Raw genomic sequence first — 26,364 nt, forward strand, 5'->3', positions numbered from 1 at the left:
AAATTCGCCTTAATTCTGCACTCTCTTACGCTTGTTTTATTTCGTTTATTGTACGTATAGTTCGTGGATACAGCTGACTCGAATTGCATGGATTTGGCTTAATATTTACAGATTTTATGGACTCCACTTTATTGGGAACAGCTGAGTCTGTGGATCACAGGACGAGACCTACGAACATTTCTTTGTACCTGGCGATCTAGCACCTCAGGATGATCTGTCTCCGTGATTATATTCGCTATGCTGATCTGCTCCCGTTTCACCTTACAGTACCCTACGACCCGGAACTGATCTGATGTTCATACTAACATGGCTTATGGCTTCGGGGCGATCACGCCTGAAATTACCAAGCGTTACTGTTTATGGCTGTGCATTGGAACATCCAAATCCTGCTTCCTCCTCCTGCTGCTTGCTATCGCCGCTCACCTACGCTACCATACCCGCCTGTCCTACCGGCTCCGTTGTGCTGTGCTGCTTCTACACTGCTATCAGCTACGTATCACTCACTATTTTAGCGCTTTGAGTACTGAGAAAAGTGCAATATAAATGTAATGAATTATTATTTATTATTAAACACTAAAGTACCAAAACGAAGTAGAAAGTAACACTAAACCACAACACCGCCGGGAACATCGGCACACCGCGTCTACTAAACAATAAGAAACACTAAAGGAAAAAATACTATTCAGTAAGTACCGCGTCTACTAAACAGTAAATCAGGAGAAAGGACTAACCGCATCAGCTGCGGAGCTCAGCTCGGACCGAAATGAGGTGAATGGGAGGGGAGATGATCACGTGACTCCAACACCCGCCTTAACTCTCCGTCCCTCCACAAACACAGCCACACGGATCCCAACTCTCCTTTATATATATATATATATATATATATATATATATATATATATATATATATATATATATATACACACACACACACACACACACACACTTCGTCCGAAGACACAAATATATAGTAGTCCTAATGGATTATGCTACTCAATATCCAGAGGCTGTTCCCTTGTGTTCAGCCACGTCTAAAGCTATCGCATGGAAAATTATAGGGGTCTTTGTCCTTACGCCCAAAGAGGTGCCTTTCAAGTCTGAAACATTTAGGGAAATGGCCAAGGTACTTAAAATAAAGCATTTAAAAGACAACAGTGCATCAACCTCAAACCGATGGTCTAGTAGAGAGATTTAATCAGACTCTCAAACAAGCCTCTACAGGGATCTCTCCTTTTGAATTGTTATATGCACGACAACCTTGGAGAATATTGGAAATTCTAAAAGAAGGATGGGAAGGAGAGACTTTTCCCTTTACCAATATATACATAGCATCTGTTCCTTGGAGATTTGTTTCATTACAACCAATTCAATCTCAGCAGCACTTCTCTCTCTACAATTTCCAAATCCCTCAGTACCTCCTTAGTAGTCCCGGTTACAACTGAGAGGTTATCCACTTTTTCAGACATTAAATCATCAGAAAATGGAAAGTTTAGAGCATTTTATATTTCACTATCTGTGTATTGAAATTCCCCTTAATTGTTCGTGCGGTACTTCACTTCCTCCTTGACTGTTATTTTACTCCTAAAATACTGAAAGAATGTCTTTGGCTGCTATATTTCTCTTTAACTGTCTTTTAGAGATCCTCATAACTTTCTTAATGGTTGCTCTCAAATGCACTACTGTCAGCTTTGGGGTTATTCATCTTAAATGACTTATTCAGTTGTTCTTTTTTTCCTTTGCAGCTTCTTTCTCCCTCCTTATTTTCCAACTGCAGATATTTTCTTAATTACTTTGAATGCCATCGTGCATCGTATGTAAAATGTTTAACTTCTTTCTGCTAACAAATCACATTTACTTTTACCTGTTTATAGCTATCACACTGACTTGCTGGCTACTACAAAAGCTTTCTCCACCCTCTGCCCCACAAACCCAAAGGTTGGAGTAAGACTGGAGTAACACCTGCTGTTGTGTGAATCACAAAACAAACAAAAAACAAAAAAAAACACCATTGTAAATAGAAAAAAAAACGTTAAAAACTATTAAACTGCTTCTCTGCTCTTTAATAGCTACCAAAAAAAAAACAAAGTGTGTAGGAGCAAAAGTCATATTTAATGCACACTCACATAGAAGGATCACAGACTAGCACAGAACACACAGCCTTTGTCACTTTATGATTTTGATTACATCTTGCCTGAAGAAGGGGCCTGAGTTACCTCGAAAGCTTGAATATTGTAATCTTTTTTAGTTAGCCAATAAAAGGTGTCATTTTGCTTGGCTTTTTTCACTTTATGATATAAGAATGATGTCAGCATGTCAGTCTAAGTTGTTTCTCCAATCCTCCGATTCAATTTGTAATCCAAAGGTTTGACGTTTCATCCAAATACTTCTTTAAGGATGTCACAAGAACCTTAGAAGAACTGAAGAGATGTGTAAAGCTGGCAAACGTAATAAAAGAATTTTGGAAGACCTGGGTGTCCGTCAATGCATATAAAGCCATACTGTCTACAAAAATGAAGGAAACTCACTACTGGAATGGGCAACCCACAAAGATCACAGCATGAAAGCAGAGGTGAAGAGGAACCCAGACAGGCAGAGCAAAGGGCCTGCAGAAATCTACAGGACTTGAGAAAGTCTCTGTCCATGTGTCCATGTGGAGAATGTAGTTTACAGAAGGACAACACCAAGGAGATCAATGCAATCTAGCAAACCTATCACTGCACATCTTAAAATTTGTAAAAGATCATCATGATGTTCCAGAACAGACAATGTTCTATGAATGAATGAGACAAACGTTGAACTCATTGGTCAAAACATACACCATGTTTGGAGGCGAGACAAAAGTGGACATTGATACTAAAGATTCAAGGTGAATGGAGTAACATGGTTTGGCCTGCATGTTTCTTTGTGACCTGGAAAACTTGAAATGATCAATGGTCACTGAATTGAAAATATTATCAAGAAATCTGACAGAAAAATATCAGGATAGTAGAAGCTCAACAAAAGTTGAGTGATGTCACAGGACAATGAGCCCAAACACAGGAAGAAATCAAAAACAGAAAGGGTTAAACATACGGTAACTGGTGTTCTGGAACAGCCAATAAGAGACACGAGATGCTGACCTAAAGAGAACTGATCAGAAAAGGGCTCTCAGGGATGAAGGAACTGAAAAGTTTTGGAATGAAGGAATGGGTTAAAATTCATTGCTGATCAGTAGCAACAAAAAGTTTTGTTTAGGTCATTACTGTTAAAGAAGGGTCAACCAGTCTGTAAAGATAGGAGGATCAGGGAGTGGACTGTGAATGTTTAAACGATGTGTTCAGGACTGACAAGAAGCCGGCCAATTGTTTGTGTTATTACAGTAGTTTAGGACACCTGAGGCTGTCTGTAATCTGAGCTTAGTTGAAGATCGGACCACATTGTTAGGAGGAATTAATATGGATACCCAGGAAATTACAGAGGGATCAATACCTTTGTCTTGCTCTTGGACATTTGTATAGCACTCTTTATCGAGGACATGCTGAGGACTTTTGCCTAAAGTCACTATAATGGAAGAATAGCAAATTGCTAAACTTTACATGACAATAGATGAAATCTCACACTAAATTTAAACACACAATTTCACTCCATTTCTAAGTTTCTCATAAAAATCACAAGACCCAACCTTTCAAGCTCATAAACCCCAAACCTAAATCTTACACATTTTTATTTTGCACTTACTTTTTCCAGACTTCTTTGAAGGTGGTCGCTTATTTTTCTGAGCTCTAACAGATGTAGTTTCCTCAGCCCTTTTTGGTTCAGACTCTAATGATTCAGACTTCACATTGATAGAAGGCTCTGGAGATGAACAGTGTCTGTTATGAGAAGAGTCTAACCTGGTCACCACTCCATCATGACGGTTGTCTTCTTTTACACTGTCCAGATTTGTATGGTTATGTGTCTCAATACTGACAGACTTCTCTTCAGGTTCTTCTTTAATGCTCACTGGCTGCACTTCACTGTCCTCCTCCTTGATGCTCAGACTTTCCTGTTTAAGGTAGATGGACTCCCACTCATAGACCTCCTCCTTAATATTTACAGTTTTCTCCATGATATCTGCGTCCACATCACAGGTCTCACATCCATTGAGATGTTCCAGTAAACAGCAGCTTTTTCTTTTTCTCTCTGAAAAGAACAGGAATCACCACCATTTAAACTTCATCACTTATGTCTAAAGAATATCATTTTAGAACAGGCTCTATGTTATGGTTTATGTAAATTTAGACAGTTTGTAGCATGCTGACAGTAACGTATTGCTCTTCATTTCAGATTATCAGATGTGAAACGATCGTGGGAGTGGAGTGAAGGTCCAACAGACTCTGAAAAGAGAAGGCAATCTTACACAGTTGGGGGTCAGCAGTATTCACTACTTGAATTAAACATACAGTGCTGCTGGGGTCCCAGAATTGTCTTATTAGTTTATGTTGCTGAAGGTTTGTACAAGTAGGGGCACAGGATTGTGTTAAGAAACAGAAAAGTCAGGAGTGAGGAGATGAAAGAGGAACTTAACTTTGCTGAAATGCGCAGCTGCAACAGAAGAAGATAAGCAAGTGAAATAAGGGGTTTGTTAGGTTAGGCTGACAGGTGTAACTGATGGTGCGTAACTTCTATTTTTGTCAGTAGGTTTGACAAACCTTTCAGTTCATTAAAGGCCACCAGCCCCCTCTTTACCCACTGAATCAATCATAACTTTTGATTGTGCTATCAGATTTCATCAAACCCCCTTGTTCTCACTAAAAGTTTTAAATCGCATTGTTCTGTTAATCTGTGACCATCCCTTCTCCATTAGTAAATAGCTGATTGACCTGACATAAGCTACTTAACTGCAACGCCATAACAGGGATGGATGTGTGTTGTGTTAAAAAGAAAAAGTGTTTTAACTCCAAAAAAAAGGGCAGAGAGGGCTCTTTTCAATTAGGAGGTCGCGTTCCATCAATGTGGAAGGTGACATAATTCACATCTTCTATCACATTCTGATGACCAGTGTGATTTTCTACATTGCGGTGTGCTGATCTGTGTACATCATGTCAAGAGAGGCCAACTGAATGAACAGGCTAATTAAAAGGGCAAGATCAGTCATGGGACGCACCCTGGACCCCCTGGATTCCTTAGCGGAGGAGAGAATGAAAACAAAACTGAGTGCCATTATGAACAATGCTGCACACTAAAATAGAGTTCTTTCAAATCATTCCTCATAAGTGTGTCAAGAAACACTACGGGGCTCCTTTATGCCAACAGTAATACATCTGCTAATGTCTCACGCTGACTGTGACAGCCAATTCAGAACTTTTCTTTCTTTTTATTTTTCTTGCTTCATAGTCATTCTGGTGTGTATTCAGACCAAAGTGTGTGTGTATGTTTATTTACTTATTTATTTACCTATATTTTTTTTTTTTTTTTAAAAGAACTTCAGTAAAAGGGCGGCATGGTGGCACATTGGGTAGCGCTGCTGCGTCACAGTTAGGAGACCCGGTTCGCTTCCCGGGTCCTCCCTGTGTGTAGTTTGCATGTTCTCCCCATGTCTGCGTGGGTTTACTCCAGGTGCCCTGGTTTCCTCCCACAGTCCAAAGACATGCAGGTTAGGCGATCCTAAATTGTCCCTAGTGTGTGCTTGGTGTGTGTGTGTGCCCTGCGGTGGGCTGGCGCCCTGCCCTGGGTTTGTTTCCTGCCTTGCACCCTGTGTTGGCTGGGATTGGCTCCAGTGGACCCCGGTGACCCTGTAGTTGGGATATGGCGGGTTAGATATTGGATGGATGGACTTCAGTAAAAAGCAAAATTTCCCCTTTGTGACAAATAAAGTTCCAATAAGTCAATTCTATCTATTGCTGGACACTGGATTTGCTTAATCTGTTTGTTTAAATTGGTGCACATTTTTAATTTTTTGATACAACACGTATGTCACTTGAGCCAGTTAGTGAGGGAGGTCGTGGTGGTCAGCTTAATAATTACAGAGTTTGGTCGCAGGTGGACACACAGGTGACATCGCCGAGTGGAGGTGAGACTTGTGCTGGTATTTCTTAAGAGGGCAGCATTTAGTGTGTGAGGTGATTACTGTGCTGTGAGAAAGACACCCACCGTGTGGACTGACTGAGGGGGCAGGAGAGGTAAACATTTGAGCTGGTGGTGGTTTTTAAATTGATTTTATGATCTTGGGTTTACTTTGCTTTGGGGGGGGGGGGGGGGTAGATCTTGCGGATTCAGATCAAAAGCTGGTGCTGTGATTGTCTCAGTGAACACTGAAGAGGTAAATCTTAGCCCTACTTAATAATTAATCCACAAATCGATTATCAAAAATCATATGCTTTTTTATGTTATGTTTAACAGTGGCGGTTGTTGGTCTCTGTTTCCTCAAATTGTGATTATTTCTTGAATTAATGTATTTACCAGCTTTCTGCTGGTCAGTTGAAGGTGGCATTTGGAGTTGTAAATCAATCTGCACCACTTTCTCCTTAATCTTTGTCAAATGAGCTTGGAATGTAGGAATACACGGTAATAATCAAAATGTAGAATAGGAGGTGGTGACGGTGTGACTGGACGATGTGAAGTAGAAAATGGACTCAATATCGCGAAGTGAACAGGAGACACACACACTGATGATTGAATAGAAAAGACACGCGGGCGGCCACAGGGGGATTGACTCGAGTAAATTTCGGCACTGGGCTGGAGGTCGCGCTGCTCATCTCTCACTTAGATCATGTGCAGTAACTCTGCGTTGAGCGAATGAGAACTTACACATCCATAAAACGTTATCCCCAAACCCCGAGCACTTATCTTTGTTTGCCTCTCCGTGTTCAAATTCTTAATGTGAAGACTTTTCAGCGAAACATCGCACTCTCAAATAACCTTACAGTTTTTATATAAGTTAATATGAATCTATGAATCAATTTACACTTATCACCATACTTTAATAATTGTTGTGATGTTTATTTACCCATTCCTAGAGATTTAAAATGTTGAACTCGATGTAATTTACACGCCACACACCCTAACAATACACGCTCTACAGTCTCTAGCTGATTACGTGATCTACACACTCCAGACTGGTGCTGCCTTGTCTTGAATTGTGTATAATTAAACCTAATATGCCTAATCCCGATACGTGTTAATATCATTTCTTCTCTTCTTGTTCTGCCCCCTTTTCCTATTAATGTCACTCTGCTTTCTACTCTGTACATATGCCTTCCCTTACTGTCAGTGTCCCACATGATTTGCCACATCTCATCGATTTTCAGTCGTGTCAGACTGTTAATTTCGGATTTACTGAATGTTAATTCTAATTCAACAAGGGGGCTCCGCCCCCTGCTCGCTTCGCTCGCCTACCCCCGGCGTTTTGAACCCGTGCCCGCTGGGCAGCCACGTGTCCGGATGACGCACGTTTAATACGGAGCGTTTGCCCGTGTCATTCTGGAGTCCCCCACTGGTAATACAGAGCTTCGTCCGTACTATTACGCGGTGCATTTTGGACTACTGCGGACCCCGTAGTTTTTCTCGTTTCAGTTTGTATCTTTGGTCAGTTGAGCTCATGTTTTTTAAGCTTTTGAATTCCGGTCTTCATTATCTGTAACCTGCTGTCCATGTGCGTGGCCCCCTTGTTCAACCTGTTTATGACGTTTTACTTTGCTTCTACTCTGTCTTTAATTTCTGACCTAGCTTTATTCCGGTTTTGTTTCAATGACACTGGGTCCGTGGTGATTATATGTAAAGGAGGCAGTCTAATTTTACCATTTTGACAACTACGTGTAAATTCATTATTTGTATTGCCAGTTGTTTCTTCTGGGAAGTTAAGTGAATGACAATGATTGCAAATGACATTCATTAATCCCAATGAATTTTCCTCAATAGTGGACTCATTATTGAAGGCGTTGTCAGCCAACTGGCGTAAGCATTTAGCAGGTGTCTGTCGTTGATGTCCGCGACGGGCATGTTTTGCTTGTGGCGTTTGACTGACGCGTTGTTGCATGTACATTATTTGTGACGCGCTATTTTGTAGTTTTAATTGATTTGCTACCGCTTTGCGAAATAAGGAGGATGTCACTGTTAATATGTTTCCTTTTCTGCAGTTGAATAGTGCTTTATTGTAAGGAGATACACCTATGCTCACACCTATGCAGCCTAGTGTGAAGGTGTTCAGATGACGTATGTTTAATATGGACGTTTACTTTCCAGGAAGTAATGGAATGACTTGGGTATTTATGTTTTCCACATTAATATTTTTTGGACATAATATAGTGCGTTGTGTTAAAAGGGGCATTTGGTCTAATGAGATTGCTGTTCCAAATGTCTCTGTAACTAAGTCATCGCAGATAAAGGCTTGAGGAATTGTAATAATATGTGGCTGAAGTCCATCTGTATTGGTGAGTGTACCATCTCTCAGTTGTAATAAGCAATTGTTATGATCTGGTTCTGGACATCGTATCTTTTTTACTAACTGTATCTTTTGAAAGTAATGCCAATTGTCTGCGTATTTTAAGGTGCACTGAACAATAGCTGAGTGCATGGCATCTGGAAGAATAGCTAATCACTGTCTAAAATCTCCTCCTCATAAAAGTACCTTTCCTCCAAATCGAATATTATTATTCATAAACGTTTGTAGAAGTTTATGAATGGTGTTGAGTAAGTGACTTCATGCCATTGAACATTCATCAATAAACAACATTTTTTCAAGACGGATGTCACGTGCAGTGCCACCGTTAATGTTCATAGTGGATACCGATTTGTAGGATCTAATGCAGTTGATAAAGATTTAACTTTCAGGTACATCGTCAGTTATAAGCCTCTGTAGATATTCAGTATATGAATGTAAAGAAGGCAGTCTAATTTGACCCTTTTGACAACAACGTGTAAATGTATAACTTGTATTGCCAGTTGTTTCTTCAGGGAAGTGAACTGAATGACAATGATTGCAAATGACATTCATTAATCCGAATGAATTTTCCTGGTGTATGTTTTCCTTGTGCCGTTTGAGAGGCGCGATGTTGCATGTGTAGTATTTGGGACGTGTTGTTTTGGAGCTGTAATCCATTTGCCTGTGCTGTGTGAGAAGCCCGTTGTAGCCTTCGCTGCCATTAACGTATGTCTGAGACGGGAGGTGTTTCGTTTTGAATCCGTGCTTGTTGCGATGCAACACTTTGATTGATAGATTGCGTCATGTGGATCTAGGATGTAGATTTGTGCATATTTGCGTTGGGGGGTATGGTCGTGCCTTGCTATTGGGCGCTCGTCTGTTCTTTTTTTTTTGGTGTGTTTAGTTTCGTGTGCAATGTGTTTCGTGCTTTCCCCTCGTTTGAGTACTCTTTTATGTGCCTTTTCCTTATTTTGGTGCTTGTTGAGCCTCATTTTTGTGACTCCTTTCTGTATGTGCTCACTCCTGTTTTCTGTGCTCTTGTCGGACTCTTTTTGCGCCTGCGTCTCTCGCGGACCCTCATCCGCCTCTCTCGCCCTCTTTTGTCCGCCTTTCTCGGGTCCTCAGCCGACTCTCGCGGACTGTTTGTTGCGCCGGCGCAGTACGTCTTTTTGCAGCTACGGCCCATGGCCGGATGTGCCTGCGTCCATCATCCGGTTTAGCATTCTCGGTTAGTAATATGGATAATATAAGATATAAAGTTGCTTTTATTGCCAAATCATCAACAATTTTGTTTCCTTTGACTCCTTTATGTACTGTGACCCATAAAAAACTAGCATATCAACTCAGATTATCTAACTGATATAATATTTGAACTACTGTGGCAGATCAGTTTGAATTCACTCTGCTACACCACAAATTTCAAAGATGTCCACCCGGAGCACATGAGAGAGGCTGAGAGACACGGCGCAGATCAGTCACCGGCACACAGACACACACAGGACACTCCAAGGTGAGTGCTGTTAGTATTCATTGATCCCAACTCTGTAACTGAAATACTGTACTGTGGATGTAAAGTGTAATGTGACTAAAAGTACATGCTGCACAACTAAATACAGCTGTCATTCAACATGAAACAGCGCCTGGACATCACTTTACATGCCTTGTGGTGAAAAGAGAACCCGGAGAGTTTTACGGAGGTTGACATTAAAGGTCAAGTTGAGTGCTAAAGTTAAAGAGCAGTACAGATTAACACATCTGGACCTGCTTTCAGAAAAGCATCGGACTTTAGCAGTAACATCCCTCCCTCGTGAACTCATCTTCGAGGTCTGAATTGGCGATCAGTAAAAGTCGTCTTAGTCACACAGCACAGTATAATAACAAAACATTTCCATAAATAAAAATGATAGATCTGCTGTCTCTACCATTCCTAACTAATCTTCCTGTTAGAGGAGCACAATCCCAGTCACCAATGCATTTACCGTGTAACCCCCCCCCCCCCCCCCCAATCAAACAATGAAAGAACAGATTCAAACTGATTACTTTAATATTTAATAAGTCAAACCCCTCAACCTGCAATCATTAGCCACAGAAACAAATGAAATTGGCAGTCAAATGTTTTGTTTTGTTACTCATGTGAAACAACAGACATTTACTTTTGATAAATCTTTACAAATCAATAAAAAGAGGCAAAGGGGTGTGTGTGGGGGGGTGGTAATAATGAGAAGAGAGCATTATAGTGAGGGAGGAGTTGTGACCCGTAATACTAAAGCTCTTCTTTGCAGTATTAAGCATTCTACAAGTCAGCATTGGTAAGATTTATAATTTAATAATAATAATAATAATAATAATTCATTACATTTATATAGAGTTGTGTTTCTTGACCCTAAGTATTATCAAGCACAATCTTTTAAAATGTATTGATGACCTTTAAACCCAGCAACAGGGGATGCACAAACTAGTGTGTTTCTTTGTGCTGGTCCCAAGACCTGATAAATGGGGAGGGTTACATCAGGAAGGGCATCCAGTGTAAAATTTTGCAAAATCAATATGTGGGCAAGAATACAAATTTCCATATTGGATCAGTCTAGCCCCGGGTTAACAACGACTGCCACCAGTACTGTTAGCCAACAGGGTGCTTGCGGAAATTGGGATACTGTTGGCCGAAGAAGGGGAAGAAAAGGGGGGAGACGCGTCCGGAGGCAGGAGGAGAGGAGGAAAGTAAAGAGAGTGGCACTGAGGGTAGGAACTTTGAATGCTGGCAGTATGACTGGTAAGGGGAGAGAGTTAGCAGATATTATGGAGAGAAGAAAGGTTGATATATTGTGTGTGCAAGAGACTAAATGGAAGGGGGAGTAAGGCCAGGTGAATCAGATGTGGATTCAAATTGTTCTATCATGGTGTGGATGGGAGGAGAAATGGGGTAGGGTTTATTCTGAAGGAACAGTACGTCAAGAGTGTTAATGAGGTGAAAAGAGTGTCAGACAGAGTAATGATTATGAAGCTGGAAATTGGAGGTGTGATGATGAATGTTGTTAGTGCATATGCACACCAAGTTGGGTGTGCAATAGATGAGAAAGAAGATTTCTGGAGTGAGTTGGATGAAATGATGAACAATGTATCCAAGGGATAGAAAGTGGTGATTGGAGCGGATTTCAGTGGGCATGTTGGTGAAGGGAACAGAGGAGACGAGGAGGTGATGGGTAGGTATGTTGTCAAGGAGAGGAATGAAGAAGGTCAGAGGATAGTGGATTTTTCCAAAAGGATGGACATGGCTGTGGTGAATACGTATTTTAAAAAGAGGAAAGAACATAGGGTTATGTACAAGAATGGAGGAAGATGCACACAGGTAGATTACATCCTATGCGGAAGGAGACTGAAGACTGCAAAGTGGTGGCATGGGAAAGTGTAGTTAAGCAGCATAGGATGGTGGTCTGTAGGATGACATTGGAGATCAAGTAGAGGAAGAGAGCGAGGGCAGAGCCAAGGATCAAATAGTGGAAGTTGAAAAAGGAAGACTGCAAGGTTGAGTTTAGGGAGGAGGTGAGACAGGCACTGGGTAGCAGTGAAGAGTTACCAGACAGCTGGGAAACTGTAGCAGATGTAGTAAGGGTGACAGCAAGAAGATCTGTAGCGATAGTAGGGAGCAGGTTGAGGAGACCCTGGAGAGGTGGAGATATGCTCTAGAGAGGTGAGGAATGAAGGTCAGTAGGAACAAGACAAAATACATGTGTGTATATGAGAGGGAGGTCAGTGGTATGGTGAGGATGCAGGGAGTAGAGTTGGCAAAGGTGGATGAGTTTAAATATTTGGGATCAACAGTACAGAGTAATGGGGATTGTGGAAGAGAAGTGAAGAGAAGAGTGCAGGCAGGGTGGAGTGGGAGGAGAAGAGTGTCAGGAGTGATTTGTGACAGACGGATATCAGCAAGAGTGAAAGGGAAGGTCTACAGGACGGTAGTGAGACCAGCTATGTTATATGAGTTGGAGACGGTGGCACTGACCAGAAAGCAGAATACAGAGCTGGAGGTGGCAGAGTTAAAGGTGCTAAGATTTGCATTGGGGGTGACGAGGATGGATAGGATTAGAAATGAGAATATTAGAGGGTCAGCTCAAGTTGGACGGTTGGGTGACAAAGTCAGAGAGGCGAGATTGCATTGGTTTGGACATGTGCAGAGGAGAGATGCTGGGTATATTGGGAGAAGGGTGCTAAGGATAGAGCTGCCAGGGAAGAGGAAAAGAGGAAGGACTAAGAGAAAGTTTGTGGATGTGGTGAGAGAGGACATGTAGGTGATGGGTGTAATAGAACAAGATGCAGAGGACAGAAAGATATGGAAGAAGATGATCCGCTGTGGCGACCCCTAATGGGAGCAGCCAAAAGAAGAAGATGCTGTGAACTCGCAATCAGAGTCCTGTGTGCTCTGATACAGTTGAAAGCTTCACGTCTTTTAACGGTCCACCCATCCTTAAGTATTCATTATCAAAATGTTGTGAACACGCATAGTAATCCTAGACTGATCTCCTCGACAGTTGGTGTGATTAGATCAGCTGTTAGGTTTCCTGTCGCATATCTGACATTTTAATTTTGCTTTCAACTTTTTAGCAAACTGTCACGTGTAGCCAGGGTCGGGTCCGGCTGATGTCATAACAAGTGTGTCACGAAGTGGGCGTGGTTAAAATGCAGCGGCACTCACAAGAACATTCAACAGAGAGAAACGAGAGCGCGGTGCAGTAAGTCAAGTCGTGGATAACGTCAGGTACGCTTTTATGTATGTATGTATGTATGTATGTATGCATGCATGTATGTATTTTCTCATTTGATTTACTTTTACAAATGCCGTTCGCTACAAGATGCTTTTCGATTCCTGTGGCCTGCTTATAATCACTCCACTCATAAATAGTTAAAGTGTTCTCACCAGCTTTAAGTCAAAGTCAAAGTGAACTTTATTGTAATCTCAACCATATACAAGTATACAGACAGACAAAATTGTGAAGCTCAGGGTCCACAGTGTAACAACATTTTAATAAATTAAAAATATAATTAAAATTAAAATACAAACACAAACACAAACAAGACAAGACATTGTGTAAAGAAATAGCAGCAATATTGACGTGTTGTTAGCAATATGAACATTGATGCAATGTATAGTATTTGCAATCTAGATACATAAATATAGTCAATAGATATGTAATTTAATAAATAAATGATAGATATAGATAATACAGAAATTATCAGTGTATGATAATAGTTATTTAGGACATGTGTAAACAATGACAGGTCAGAATATTTCACAGCAGAAGGATATCAAGAGAGTCAAAATCCTTAAAGGTCAGTATGAGATTTTCAGTTCTTCTCTACCTGCACACTCGTCTTTGCAGGAAAGTGGCTTGCATGTATAAAAGTTCTGTTTTTAGAGGTGGTTGAAGCCGTGCGGAAGATCCCAGATGGCAGCATAATGTTAAGGAGTCTGACAGCTTGGGGGTAAAAACTGTCCTGCAGCCTGGTAGATCTGGCTTTGATGCTGCAGTTTCTTCTTTTGGATGGAAGAAGTGTGAAAAATCCATGTGAGGGGTGTAAGGTGTCCTGCACAATGATGCAGGCCTTACGGACGCTGCTTTTGTAAAATATGTCCTGTAGTTTCACTTGAACATTTGCGATATTTTCAATTAACAACTCACTAAAAGAACATCGCCAGTTCTGTTTCAACTGTCATCAGCGCATTAACGTGACTCAGGGTATTCGCTGCGGCTCCATTTTTAATTAATATGTTTCCATGCTGTGAACTCGCAATCAGAGTCCTGCGCGCTCTAATACAGTTGAAAGCTTCACACATGCGCATAAAGTACAAGTCTTTTAACAGTCCACCCATCCCTAAGTATTCGCAATCAAAACGTTGTGAACATGCATAGTAATCCTAGACTGATCTCCTAAACAGATGGCGTTGTCACTACCCGATCTGCATGCCTGCCCAATCCGCTAGCGCATTTGCATAAAGACAAACCGAGTCATACACGCACATGCGCAGAAGTTTACTATTACAACTGTGCCTGATCTGCGTTTTTTTTATTTTGCGACATGAGTCCCCATCCGATTTGTCTCGTGTACACACTCTTTGCTTAATAAAAATTGATTTCACGATGCTGCCCAATTTGTAATGCGCACATGTAATGTTTTACAAAACGCATCACTCGTCAGGTTTAAATTGTAGTTGTGAGTCATTTTTGTGTTGCTGTTTATAGCCATCTATAAGTGGACTTCTTACTGCAAAAAATTACTTTTGAATTTTATAATGTATTGGAAGAATATTCGTCGCCTGAAAAATTTAACTCCAATCGAATGAAGGAGCAAAATGAAATGTGACGTGTGTCTGTGAACTTTATAATGGATATGTACAGCTTTTTGTAAGTACATCATATTGATGAAAAAGGCAAAAGGAATTTTAATTTTCAGTTGCAATACGATGTTCATAATCTCGTGGTTTAAATATAAAAGTCTCCGCATTTCCCATATTAGGGTTAATGGATTAATGAATGTATGTCATTCTTTTCATAACACCTGTCACACATGTGCGGATGGGAGCCAGCCGCAGGCACCAAAAGAAGGGAATTCCATGCCCAGCTAGGGGATGGTGGGGTGCACTCAACCCTCTTATTTTGTCCCTGAAGACCAGATACAGGAAATTCTACCTGAATACGAAGACATCACTTCCACCTCTGCTCCAAGGACTTCACTTCCCATCCTGGCCCAGAGGACAACATCACTTCCGCAAACCTCTCTATAAAACCTCACTCCCTTCCTCTGTAGACCAGTTCTGTTTTGGACTCTGTTCTTTACATTTTTGTGGTGAACACTTTGCCTTATTTTGCAGCCAACATCAAGTACATGGGTGGCTGTCCCAAACCTTTGTTTTGTGTCGAAGCTCTTTATTTCACACACCCTATTAGCATTTGGTGGTGTGTTTCTTTTAACATTTGTCCACATTTTTTTTTATCTTAAAGAGTGAACAGCATGTTTATAATTAAGCAAAACAATGTAATCGAGGTGTTGAATTAGGAATAGAATTAGGAGAGCACATCTGACACTCGACTGGTGTAAAGTGTGCCCTCCAAAGCCATCAGTATTTTTTATTATTATGTTGTTATCAGGTTACATCAATACAAGAGTTTTTCCATAGTAACGTTAACAAATATACGAGTGGGGACCCAAAAATAACCAGAATTTTGTTGTTGTTAGGTTGGTACTTGTAGTACGTGGTTGGGCCGATAGGGTGATCTAGTTACACTCCTCACAAGTCAGTCTGCCAAGTGCCATCAGTCTGGAAGGTTGTGCTTGTGTTCAGTGAATTTTTTTTGTAAAAGTAGTTTTGTGCAAGCGTCGTTTTTTTACGATGGCCGATTATCGTGAGCAACGCGTGGCAGTGTAATTTTGTTTTCTTCTTGAAAAAAGTGTTGCAGAAACTATTGTTAGAAACGGTATGACAACCCTGAACCGTCCACCCTACTCACCGGATTTAGCTCTGTGTGATTTCTTTTTGTTCCCTCAGATGAAAAAAGACTTGAAAGGAAGGCGTTTTGCTGACGTCGAAGAGGTAAAACAAAAAACGACCAGAGCATTAATGGGCATTACTTCAGACGAATTTAAAAAATGTTTCGAACAATGGAACAAACGGTTAGATAAGTGTATTTCCGCCAATGGAGAGTACAGTAATCCCTCCTCCATCGCGGGGGTTGCGTTCCAGAGCCACCCGCGAAATAAGAAAATCCGCGAAGTAGAAATCATATGTTTATATGGTTATTTTTATATTGTCATGCTTGGGTCACAGATTTGCACAGAAACACAGGAGGTTGTAGAGAGACAGGAACGTTATTCAAACACTGCAAACAAACATTTGCCTCTTTTTCAAAAGTTTAAACTGTGCTCCATGACAAGACAGAGATGACAGTTCCGTCTCACAATTAAAAGAATGCAAACATATCTTCCCTTTCAAAGGAGTGCGTGTCAGGAGCACAGAATGTCACATAGAAAGAGAAAACAATCTATGGCAAACAAATCAATAGGGCTGTTTGGCTTAAGTATGCGAAGCACCGCGGCACAAAGCTGTTGAAGGCGGCAGCTCACACCCCCTCCGTTAGGAGCAGACAAAGAGAGAGAGAGAGACAGAGAGATAGAGAGAGAGAGAGACAGAGTTTGTTTTTCAAGCAAAAATCAATACGTGCCCTTCGAGCTTTTAAGTATGCGAAGCACCGTACAGCTGCACAAAAGATAGCAACGTGAAGATAATCTTTCAGCATTTTTAGACGAGCGTCCGTATCGTCTAGGTGTGCGAACAGCCCCCCTGCTCAATCCCCCTACGTCAGGATCACAGAAAGTCTGCGCAAGAGAAAGAGAAAAGTAAGTTGGGTAGCTTCTCAGCCATCTGCCAATAGCGTCCCTTGCATGAAATCAACTGGGCAAACCAACTGAGGAAGCATGTACCAGAAATTAAAAGACCCATTGTCCGCAGAAACCCGCGAAGCAGCGAAAAATCTGCGATATATATTTAAATATGCTTACATATAAAATCCGCGATGGAGTGAAGCCGCGAAAGGCGAAGCGCGATATAGCGAGGGATTACTGTACTTTGAAGGAGACTAATTATAGTTTGTACAGAATATTAAATTAAACACGTTTTAAAAATATTTCCGGTTATTTTTGGGTCCCCCCTTGTATAATGATGAAGGCTAAATTAAATACAAGAGTAGCAACAGCTAAGTTATTACAAGAAAGCGGGATGCAGAAAATAACACGTAGTTAATGAAGCAGCTCAGAATCTTACACGATTTAATTGCTTTAGTGTTTTTTCTATTTATAAAGCTATTTCTAGCATATTAATGTCCACACAGAAAGATATAATAGAGGGTCCAAACATTCTTATTATGTATAGGAAATTTACGAAGCGAGGAAACCACAGTTACTACATTTTCTAACATTTAGTAATCAAAATTGTATACAGTATAAAAACAAGAAATAAATAGTGAGATATTGTTTTGTCATTCAAGACAGTAACAGAAATAAATCTTTATAAAACATTTTAGAATAGGAGCAGAAGTAAAAGAAATATGAGAGGGGATTTGTCTTCATTTGTACAAAAACTACATTTTGGGGATATATTGAATTCATACTTATGAATAATTAATTTATTAGTTGGCTACTATTTATTCAGAATTTTAAAATGGATTTCATTAAGCTTGTTTGGTAGAAAAAAATTCTATGGCACAGTGACAGGCTGGGCACCTGCTGTTGTCACATGTCATTAGCTTATCGTTTAAGCTGTTGGTTTAGGAGGAATACACACACATACATTACACTGAATATAATGGAGGAGGCTTGCTCCTTAGAAATAACTTATTTCTTATTACTGCAGTTAGAAAAACAATGCCCCTTTATTGTATTTTTTTTCTTGACCCTACAGGATGCCCGGTGGTAACCAGCCTTCCATGTGGCTGAACAGATGCCAGTGTACCTGAATTATGAGACACAACTGGATGTTCTTTTCTTCTGCTTTTAAGATTCCCAATTTGGAATGATGTGCAATTCATGTTAGATTTGCTATTTCTACAGGTAAGACTACTGAGGCGTTCAGTTTCAGAAATAATTTGTGCACAATTCCTGCAAAGCCTCCCCATATTTACTACTTGATCTGTAATATTTTGCTGCCTTAAATACTGTACTGTATGTTTGCTCACTCTGTCCAGTAACTAACACAGGCTTTTTAATTTTAGACAGAAAGCCTCAGAGTGTGAATCCTCACAAACACAGAGACTGAGGCACATCAGTACCAACAGTCACTAAACAGGGATGCTGTTCCATGTTGCAAAATAACATTTATTTTATTAAGCCACTGTGCTTGTTTGTTGGATTTTGAAAGAGCAGAAACTTAATTTTAACCTTAATCAAAACTAAGGCAGGAGAGAAAAACAAAGATGTCTGCATGTGAGTAATGACACCTGAGCACATCACATTAGAAGTTCAGATATACAGAGGTTGCAACACAATGTCTACTGTATGCGTAATGTAAAAGACAAAAAATGATGCTACATATAATGACAATTAAGTCCGAGTTCTTTCGAAATCCAAGAAAAAAAAAAAATAGTTAGACTTTACTCTTAGCAGACCTTAATCTATTGTAATGATTTACTTTGGTAAATAAGTAAGGGTAAACTTTATTAATGTTTCAACTCAGTGAGTGAACATCGTTTATGTTTTTAACAGTTAGAGTGAGGTGGAAGAGTCCAGCCGTGTTATGGGGAGCAGTTAAACAAGAAGGAAGGAGAGATGTGTGCCATGTTGAAGTAGTGGCTGGCCCTCCTGCCCGGCACTTCTAGAATCCTCCATCTCAATCTGTGCTCTGATCTGCTGTGCCTTTGCCAAGTGATCATGAGGTACTGGCCTATTTTGTTTTTTTTTTTCTTCTGAAAACTGTCTCGGTCTCATTACACTGGCCGCCTGTCTCACACAGAATTGATTTGAAGGTTCTATTAAATAATTAGAAAACTTGGAGTATTTTAGACCCTACCTGTAATTTGGAGTGTCTGCTCCCAACATTTCTTTTTTTAAATGTTGCTTTTCTTTTATTCCAAGATCAACCATAAAAACTGTCAGCTTTCTGTACTCGTGCAACAAAATCTGGAATGCTTTGCCAATAGAGAAGTGCCAGGCTACAATTGTCAAGCATTTCGAAAAACTTCACAAAGCCCACTTTTCTAATTTGGCTTTTTCTTAATTACTTGCACTGGTTGTAATAGATAAGAAGGCAATGTATTTATTACAAAGGACAAGGAACCATCCATTTGCTTATTTACTTTTATAATGCCTTCAATTTTCTTTGTAACTGTATATTTTTGTAGAGCAATTTGAGCTACACTTAAGCAAAGGTGAAATAGAAATATTATTAGTGAACAAATATTAAGGGACAGATCAGGAAAAATGTCAGTTTAAATAGAACACATTTTTTATGGAATATTGCTGGATAATAACTCTGACTCTGAGTAGCATCTTGTTCATAAAGCTAAAAAAGCATTTTTCCTTTTTTGACATATTTAATGATTCATTTTTATTGTGTTCAAAACCTTGGCTAACATTTTTTTTTAAAGATCTGTAAATATATTTTTGTTCCCTTTCCCTAATAGTTTTTAAAACCTCCCCATTGCTGGCCATTTTCATTGTATTTGTGTCCTAGTTAAATACATTTAAACATCTTTATTGTTACTGAATTTTCAACTCATAATATATATATATATCGATTCCCGAGAGGGAGGGCAGTGGAGTGTGTATACCTGATGAGCCCAGAATGAGGGCGAAACACGTGTCGTGTACTCTTTGCATTTATTTGACAGTAAAACTATTATATATATATATATATATATATATATATATATATATATATATATATATATATATATATATATATAATTATTTTCTTTTGTTGAACCAGTGACTTTATACTCTTGATTCCTTCAGCATCTGAACTGATTGCACAATTGAGAATGAATTAAATAATTTTAACAAGTGCACTGTCACAGTTAACATGAAGGACAGGTACAGTCAGCACCATGTCATGCAACAGAGTGTTAATTCTTTTCTTTTGTTGAAAAAGGACCATTTATTTCTATAAAACTGGTTGGCTACATTAGGTTTTGTAAACCTGAGATAAATGACAATTGTATTAATAATAATTGATATCTAAAGATATTTTTAAACAAACACAATTTGTCCATAGAAGGAAATTGCAACAATAAATCAAAAGGAAAGGGGACTTTATATAATTTATTACATGAGTGGAAAAAAATAAAAAAAACTACATACTTGTATAAATATATATAATGGCAAAAGTGTCATTTAAACTAATACAGGTAGACGTGGAAACCGGGTTTCCTGATGAAAAAACAATAACGTTTAAAACAGTATTGTTTACATACTACAGATTTTGGTGAATCGTTATATAATTGTTTATATCCATTTATACACTAATAATGGCAATTATCAAATAATAATTATTACTATTATTAAATAATTCCTCCCATATAAGTAACATTTCGGGGACTGCCTTCTTCTATCTTCGAAACATAGATAGATAGATAGATAGATAGATAGATAGATACTTTATTAATCCCGATGGGAAATTCACATTCTTCAGCAGCAGCATACTGATACAATAAATAATATTAAATTAAAGAATGATAATAATACAGGTGAAAAAAACAGACAATAACTATGTATAATGTTAAATATTAACGTTTACCCCCCCTGGTGGAATTAAAGAGTCGCATAGTTTGGGGGAGGATCTCCTCAATCTGTCTGTGGAGCAGGACAGTGACAGCAGTCTGTCGCTGAAGCTGCTCTTCTGTCTGGAGATGATACTATTTAGTGGATGCAGTGGATTCTCCATAATTGATAGGAGCCTGCTGAGCGCCCTTCGCTCTGCCACAGATGTTAAACTGTCCAGCTCCATGCCAACAATAGAGCCTGCCTTCCTCACCAGTTTGTCCAGGCGTGAGGCGTCTTTCCTCTTAATGCTGCCTCCCCAGCACACCACTGCGTAGAAGAGGGCGCTCGCCACAACTGTTTGATAGAACATCAAACATTTCTAGACTTCAGTACTGTGTTGTGTAAGATCAGGACGAAGTATTGGTTAATGCCTGAGTCACCTCACGTATAGATTACAGTAATGCTATTCTATCTGGCATCCCACAAAAACCTATCCATCACTTACAACTTCTTCAGAATTCTGCTGCCAGGATAATAACCTTCCATCCATCCATCCATTTTCCAACCCGCTGAATCCGAACACAGGGTCACGGGGGTCTGCTGGAGCCAATCCCAGCCAACACAGGGCACAAGGCAGGAAACAATCCTGGGCAGGGTGCCAACCCACCGCAGGACACACACAAACACACCCACACACCAAGCACACACTAGGGCCAATTTAGAATCGCCAATCCACCTAACCTGCATGTCTTTGGACTGTGGGAGGAAACCGGAGCGCCTGGAGGAAACCCACGCAGACACGGGGAGAACATGCAAACTCCACGCAGGGAGGGCCCGGGAATCGAACCCAGGTCCCCAGATCTCCCAAATGCGAGGCAGCAGCGCTACCCACTGCGCCACCGTGCCGCCGGATAATAACCTGCTGTTCTAAATCCACTGAACATATTACACCGACTCTCTCTCAACTTCACTGGCTCCCTCTTAACTACAAAATACAATGCAAAATACCACTCTGAACATTTAAAGCTCTCCACAACCTCACTGATCTGCTACAGCAGCGTTTCCCAAACTTGGTTCTGGTGAACTCCTGTGGCTGCAGGTTTTGTTCCAACCAGCTTCTGTTTTTAATTGAACTCCTGGGCTAATTAAGTGAACTGATATTTCCCAAGTTCTGTGTTTAGGGAACAATATAGAAATTAGAAAACTAAGTTTACTAAAAGAAAAAAAATATGTAAATGTACCAAGCAGTTATATAGGAATAATGTATTTTTTTTTCTTTTTAACAATATTTTCATCTTGATTTTCATTCTACTTTTCTAGGTCTTCTAATTGTTTAATTAATCCATTATTTACTAATTAGTGGGTCTGACTCTAAAGTAGTTGCAGCCTTTGATTATTCAGTGTTGTTTGCCTGGGTGTCTGATATGCTCAATTGCATGTAAAAAATCTAGGCAGTGCGGCATGAACACTAATAATTTAATTACAATTACTACTTTAGATGAACAATGTATTAAAACTATAAAAACAGACTATAGATTAAATAAAAAATACACACAGAGAGGCGCTAACAAAAATAACTTTTCTGTTCCAAATACCAATAATGCACATAGAAATCAGCTCTGCTCCTCTGAAACATTAAATATGGCACTATTAAATGTTAGAGCATTAACCAACAAGACTTTTTTATCAACGATCTTATTAATGATAGACAAATGGATTTTATTGCACTAAGTCAAACGTGGCTTAGCTCAGATGGCGCGGCTGTTTTAATCGAATCTGCGCCTCCAGATTACCAGTGTTACTCGTGCAGATCACCAGGGAAAGAGAGGCGGTGGCTTGGCAAACATTTACTTGAGCTGGCTAAAGTGTAAAGATGTCAGTGTTGGCAAATTCATGTCCTTTGAGTATCTCACTGTTGTTATTAATGGAGATTCTCACGTTCTAGTATTATGCGTGTATAGACCTAAATTTAATGCGTCTTTCTTTGTGGAATTCTCAGACTTAATGTTAATTATAATTACGAACTATGACACACTCTTATAGTCGGTGACTTTAAAATTCATATCGATAATCAGTGTGACCAAAAAGTAAAAGAATTTATGAACCTCCTGGACTCTTTTGATTTGAGACAGCTCGTTAATCAGCCTACGCATAAAGCAGGTCATACGTTAGACTTAGTAATTACCAAAGGACTAAAAGTTGATATAAAGCAGATCATTGATAATGGTCTATCAGACCATTTTCTTTTACTATTTAATATAGAAATAATGATAGAAAACATTCATGAGAAGCATATTGTTAAAAAACGCTTCTTTCATTCATCAGCAGCTTTAAAACTTACAAACATTCTAAGCAATCAGTCCGTTTATAGTGCCAACTATAATAGCGAGGATAATGTAAATAATAAGGTGGAAAGATTTAATACTAAAGTGAGGGCTGCTGTTGACTTAGTTGCACCTGAAAAGACAGTTAAAAAATCTTCTAGCATTGTTATACCATGGAAGACCCAAAGAGTGTCTGATTTAAAGAGAACATGCCGTAGAGCTGAGCGTAAATGGAGGAAGATTAAACTAACTATCCACTACAAGATATTGAAAGTTAAAATAACAGAATGCAATAACACAGTCTGTCTTGAGAGGCGCTGCTATTTCTTTAGAATTATAAACAATGCTAGTAATCCCAGAGTCAAATTCTCAACGAGTGATTGTCTGCTAAACCCGGGTAACTCGAAGAAATGGATCCTAGGTACTTCAAGTGAAACATGTGAGGCTATTGCTGTATTTTTCAATCAAAAAATTAATGATATTAGAAATAACATAGTATATCTCCCCAACACTGCGGATCCTCCGAAGCCCCAGTATTCCATTATAAACAAATTAAACTCTTTCACCAGGATAGATTTACCTGATTTACATAAAATAATTTCTCTACTGAAACCCTCCACCTGCATCCTTACCCCAATACCAACATGTTTTTTCAAAGAAGTATTCGGCGTGCTAATTGATAATATTTTTGACATAGTAAACTCGTCATTAGATACGGGGGTCATCCCAGACTGTCTTAAGACTGCTGTAGTTAAACCCCTACTCAAGAAAAATAATCTTGACCCCTCTGCTCTTGAAAATTTTAGACCCATCTCTAACCTGCCTTTCTTAAGTAAAATTCTAGAGAAGGCAGTCATTATGCAGTTAAATGACCACCTCAATAAACTTGCTATTCTTGATAAATTTCAGTCAGGTTTTAGAACAAATCACAGCATAGAAACTGCACTCGTTAAAGTAGTAAATGACTTGCAGGTAAATGCAGACAGAGGCCATTTTTCTGTTCTCATCCTCTTAGATCAGTGTGCCGCATTTGATACTATTGATCATAATATTCTTAGAAATCGCCTTAGTCAGTGGGTGGGCCTCTCTGGCAGTGTCTTAAATTGGTTTGAATCCTACCTGGCAGTGAGAAAATTCTTTGTTAGTTGTGGTAATTATAATTCAAAGACACATGATATCCTATATGGTGTTCCACGAGGCTCTATCCAGGGTCTGCTGCTCTTCTCAATCTACATGCTTCCATTAGGTCAGATTATCTCAGGGCAAAATGTGAGCTACCACAGCTATTGCTGATGACACACAGCTGTATTTATCAATAGATAGATAGATAGATAGATAGATAGATAGATAGATAGATAGATAGATAGAGATACTTTATTAATCCCAATGGGAAATTCACATTCTTCAGCAGCAGCATACTGATACAATAAATAATATTAAACAATAGCACCTGACGACCCCGATTCTCTTGATTCACTACCACAATGTCTGTCTTGTTTTTCTAAATGGATGAGTAGTAATTTTCTCAAGCTAAATAAAGAGAAAACAGAAATTTTAATGATTGCCAATAATGGATATAATGAGGTTATTAGAAATAAACTTGATGCATTAGGATTAAAAGTCAAGATGGAGGTAAAGAATTTAGGGGTAACTGTTGACCGTAACCTGAATTTTAAATCGCATATTAATCAGATCACTAGGACTGCATTTTTTCACTTAAGAAACATAGCAAAAGTTAGACCTCTTATATCTTTGAAAGATGCTGAGAAATTAGTTCACGCGTTTGTTTTCAGTCGACTAGATTACTGTAATGCACTCCTCTCAGGACTACCCAAAAAAGACATAAATCGTTTGCAATTAGTGCAGAATGCAGCTGCTAGAATCCTAACCAGGAAAAGAAAATCCGAGCACATTTCCCCAGTTTTGAGGTCACTACACTGGTTACCTGTGTCATTCAGGATTGACTTTAAAATTCTGCTTATGGTTTATAAAGCCTTAAATAATCTCGCTCCATCTTATATATCGGAATGTCTGACACTTTATATTCCAAATTGTAACCTTAGATCCTCAAATGAGTGTCTGCTTAGAATTCCAAGAGTGAAACCTAAAAGAAGTGGCGAGGCGGCCTTCTGCTATTATGCACCTAAAATCTGGAATAGCCTGCCAGTAGGAATTCGCCAGGCTAATACAGTGGAGCACTTTAAAAAAAATATTGAAAACACATTACTGTAACATGGCCTTCTCATAACTTCACCTTCATTTAATCCTGATACTCTGTATATTCAGTTCATTATCATAACTATTCATGGTGGCTCAAAAATCCATACTAACCTCTACTCTCTCTTCCGTTTCTTTTCCTGGGTTTCTGTGGTGGCGACCTGCACCACCACCATCTACTCAAAGCACCGTCATGTCCCTACATTGATGGATTAAAAGCCAGAAGTCTACATGACCATCATCATCAAGTCTTTCCATGAGAACCCTAAATACAAGGAGGACTGATCATTTATGTTAGGTAGAATGCCAGAGGGGTTTGGGTGGTCTCGTGGCCTTGAACCTCTGCAGATTTTATTTTTTCTCTCCAGCCATCTGGGTTTTTTTTTTTTTTTCCTATCCTCCCTCGCCATCAGACCTTACTCTTATTCTATGTTAATTAGTGTTGTCTTATTTTAATTCTTTGTCTTTTTTTTCTTTTTCTTCATCATTTAAAGCACTTTGAGCTACATTATTTTTATGAAAATGTGCTATATAAATAAATGTTGTTGTTGTTCTATGGGAGCTCGAGCATCTCTCACAGTGCTCCTCAACTTGGGAATTCTCTTCCCTCTCATATCCGTCAGCTCGATTCAATAACACGTTTTAAATCTACCCTCAAAACTTATCTTTTCAAACTGGCATACCAATTGTGAATTTTGTTAATGCCAGTTATCTTTGTCTGTCTTTCTTTTAACAGTGAAATGATACGCAATGACAAAAATAAACAATTTTATTGTAAACGCATTGGCTTAATAATTTCTGAAAACATTTCACTCATTCCTCTCTCTCTCACACACACACAATGTGGTTACTTAAATATATACATTACAGGATCTAAAATCCTTGAAACAGAACTGTCTTACATAGCTTTTCCCGTATGTTGCCACTCTGTAATTTGAGAGTATTCAGTCTGGCAATATGGTGCAGCCTTAGTTTGTGGAAGACAGACACAACTAAAGACATGAGCATAAAATGATGGTTGTCAATTTCAAACTGTGTTTCCTCGATGTACTCATTGAGAAAAAACACATCATCTGAACCAATCTCAGCCAAAACAAACTGATTGATCAAAGATACACTGACAGCTTGTCCTAATGTCAACTGTCTGATAGCACGCTCAGCTCCTTTGACCACCTTGACTGGACCCTCAGAAGGAATCAT

General features: G+C 39.3%; 1 protein-coding gene and 1 long non-coding RNA gene across 4 annotated transcripts in view; one reads left to right on the forward strand and one right to left on the reverse strand.

Moving 5' to 3' along the window:
• The window catches only part of LOC114642862 (gastrula zinc finger protein XlCGF57.1-like), a 477,081-nt gene that overhangs the window by 40,171 nt on the left and 410,546 nt on the right, over positions 1 to 26,364 (reverse strand). For 2 of the 3 annotated variants that reach the window (XM_051921756.1, XM_051921757.1), the window contains one exon: positions 3,718 to 3,785. The exons of the other annotated variant lie outside the window; for it this stretch is intronic. In XM_051921756.1, coding sequence (XP_051777716.1) covers positions 3,718 to 3,785 — 68 coding nt within the window. The remainder of the gene's footprint in view (positions 1 to 3,717; positions 3,786 to 26,364) is intronic. 3 annotated transcript variants of the gene reach the window in all.
• Positions 14,691 to 18,423, forward strand: LOC127526379 (uncharacterized). The gene is made up of 3 exons (XR_007933961.1): positions 14,691 to 14,778; positions 17,829 to 17,977; positions 18,139 to 18,423. It is a non-coding gene; the product is annotated as an uncharacterized LOC127526379 (long non-coding RNA).

The sequence above is a fragment of the Erpetoichthys calabaricus genome (assembly GCF_900747795.2).
Source record: "Erpetoichthys calabaricus chromosome 1 unlocalized genomic scaffold, fErpCal1.3 SUPER_1_unloc_23, whole genome shotgun sequence".
NCBI lineage: Eukaryota > Metazoa > Chordata > Cladistia > Polypteriformes > Polypteridae > Erpetoichthys > Erpetoichthys calabaricus.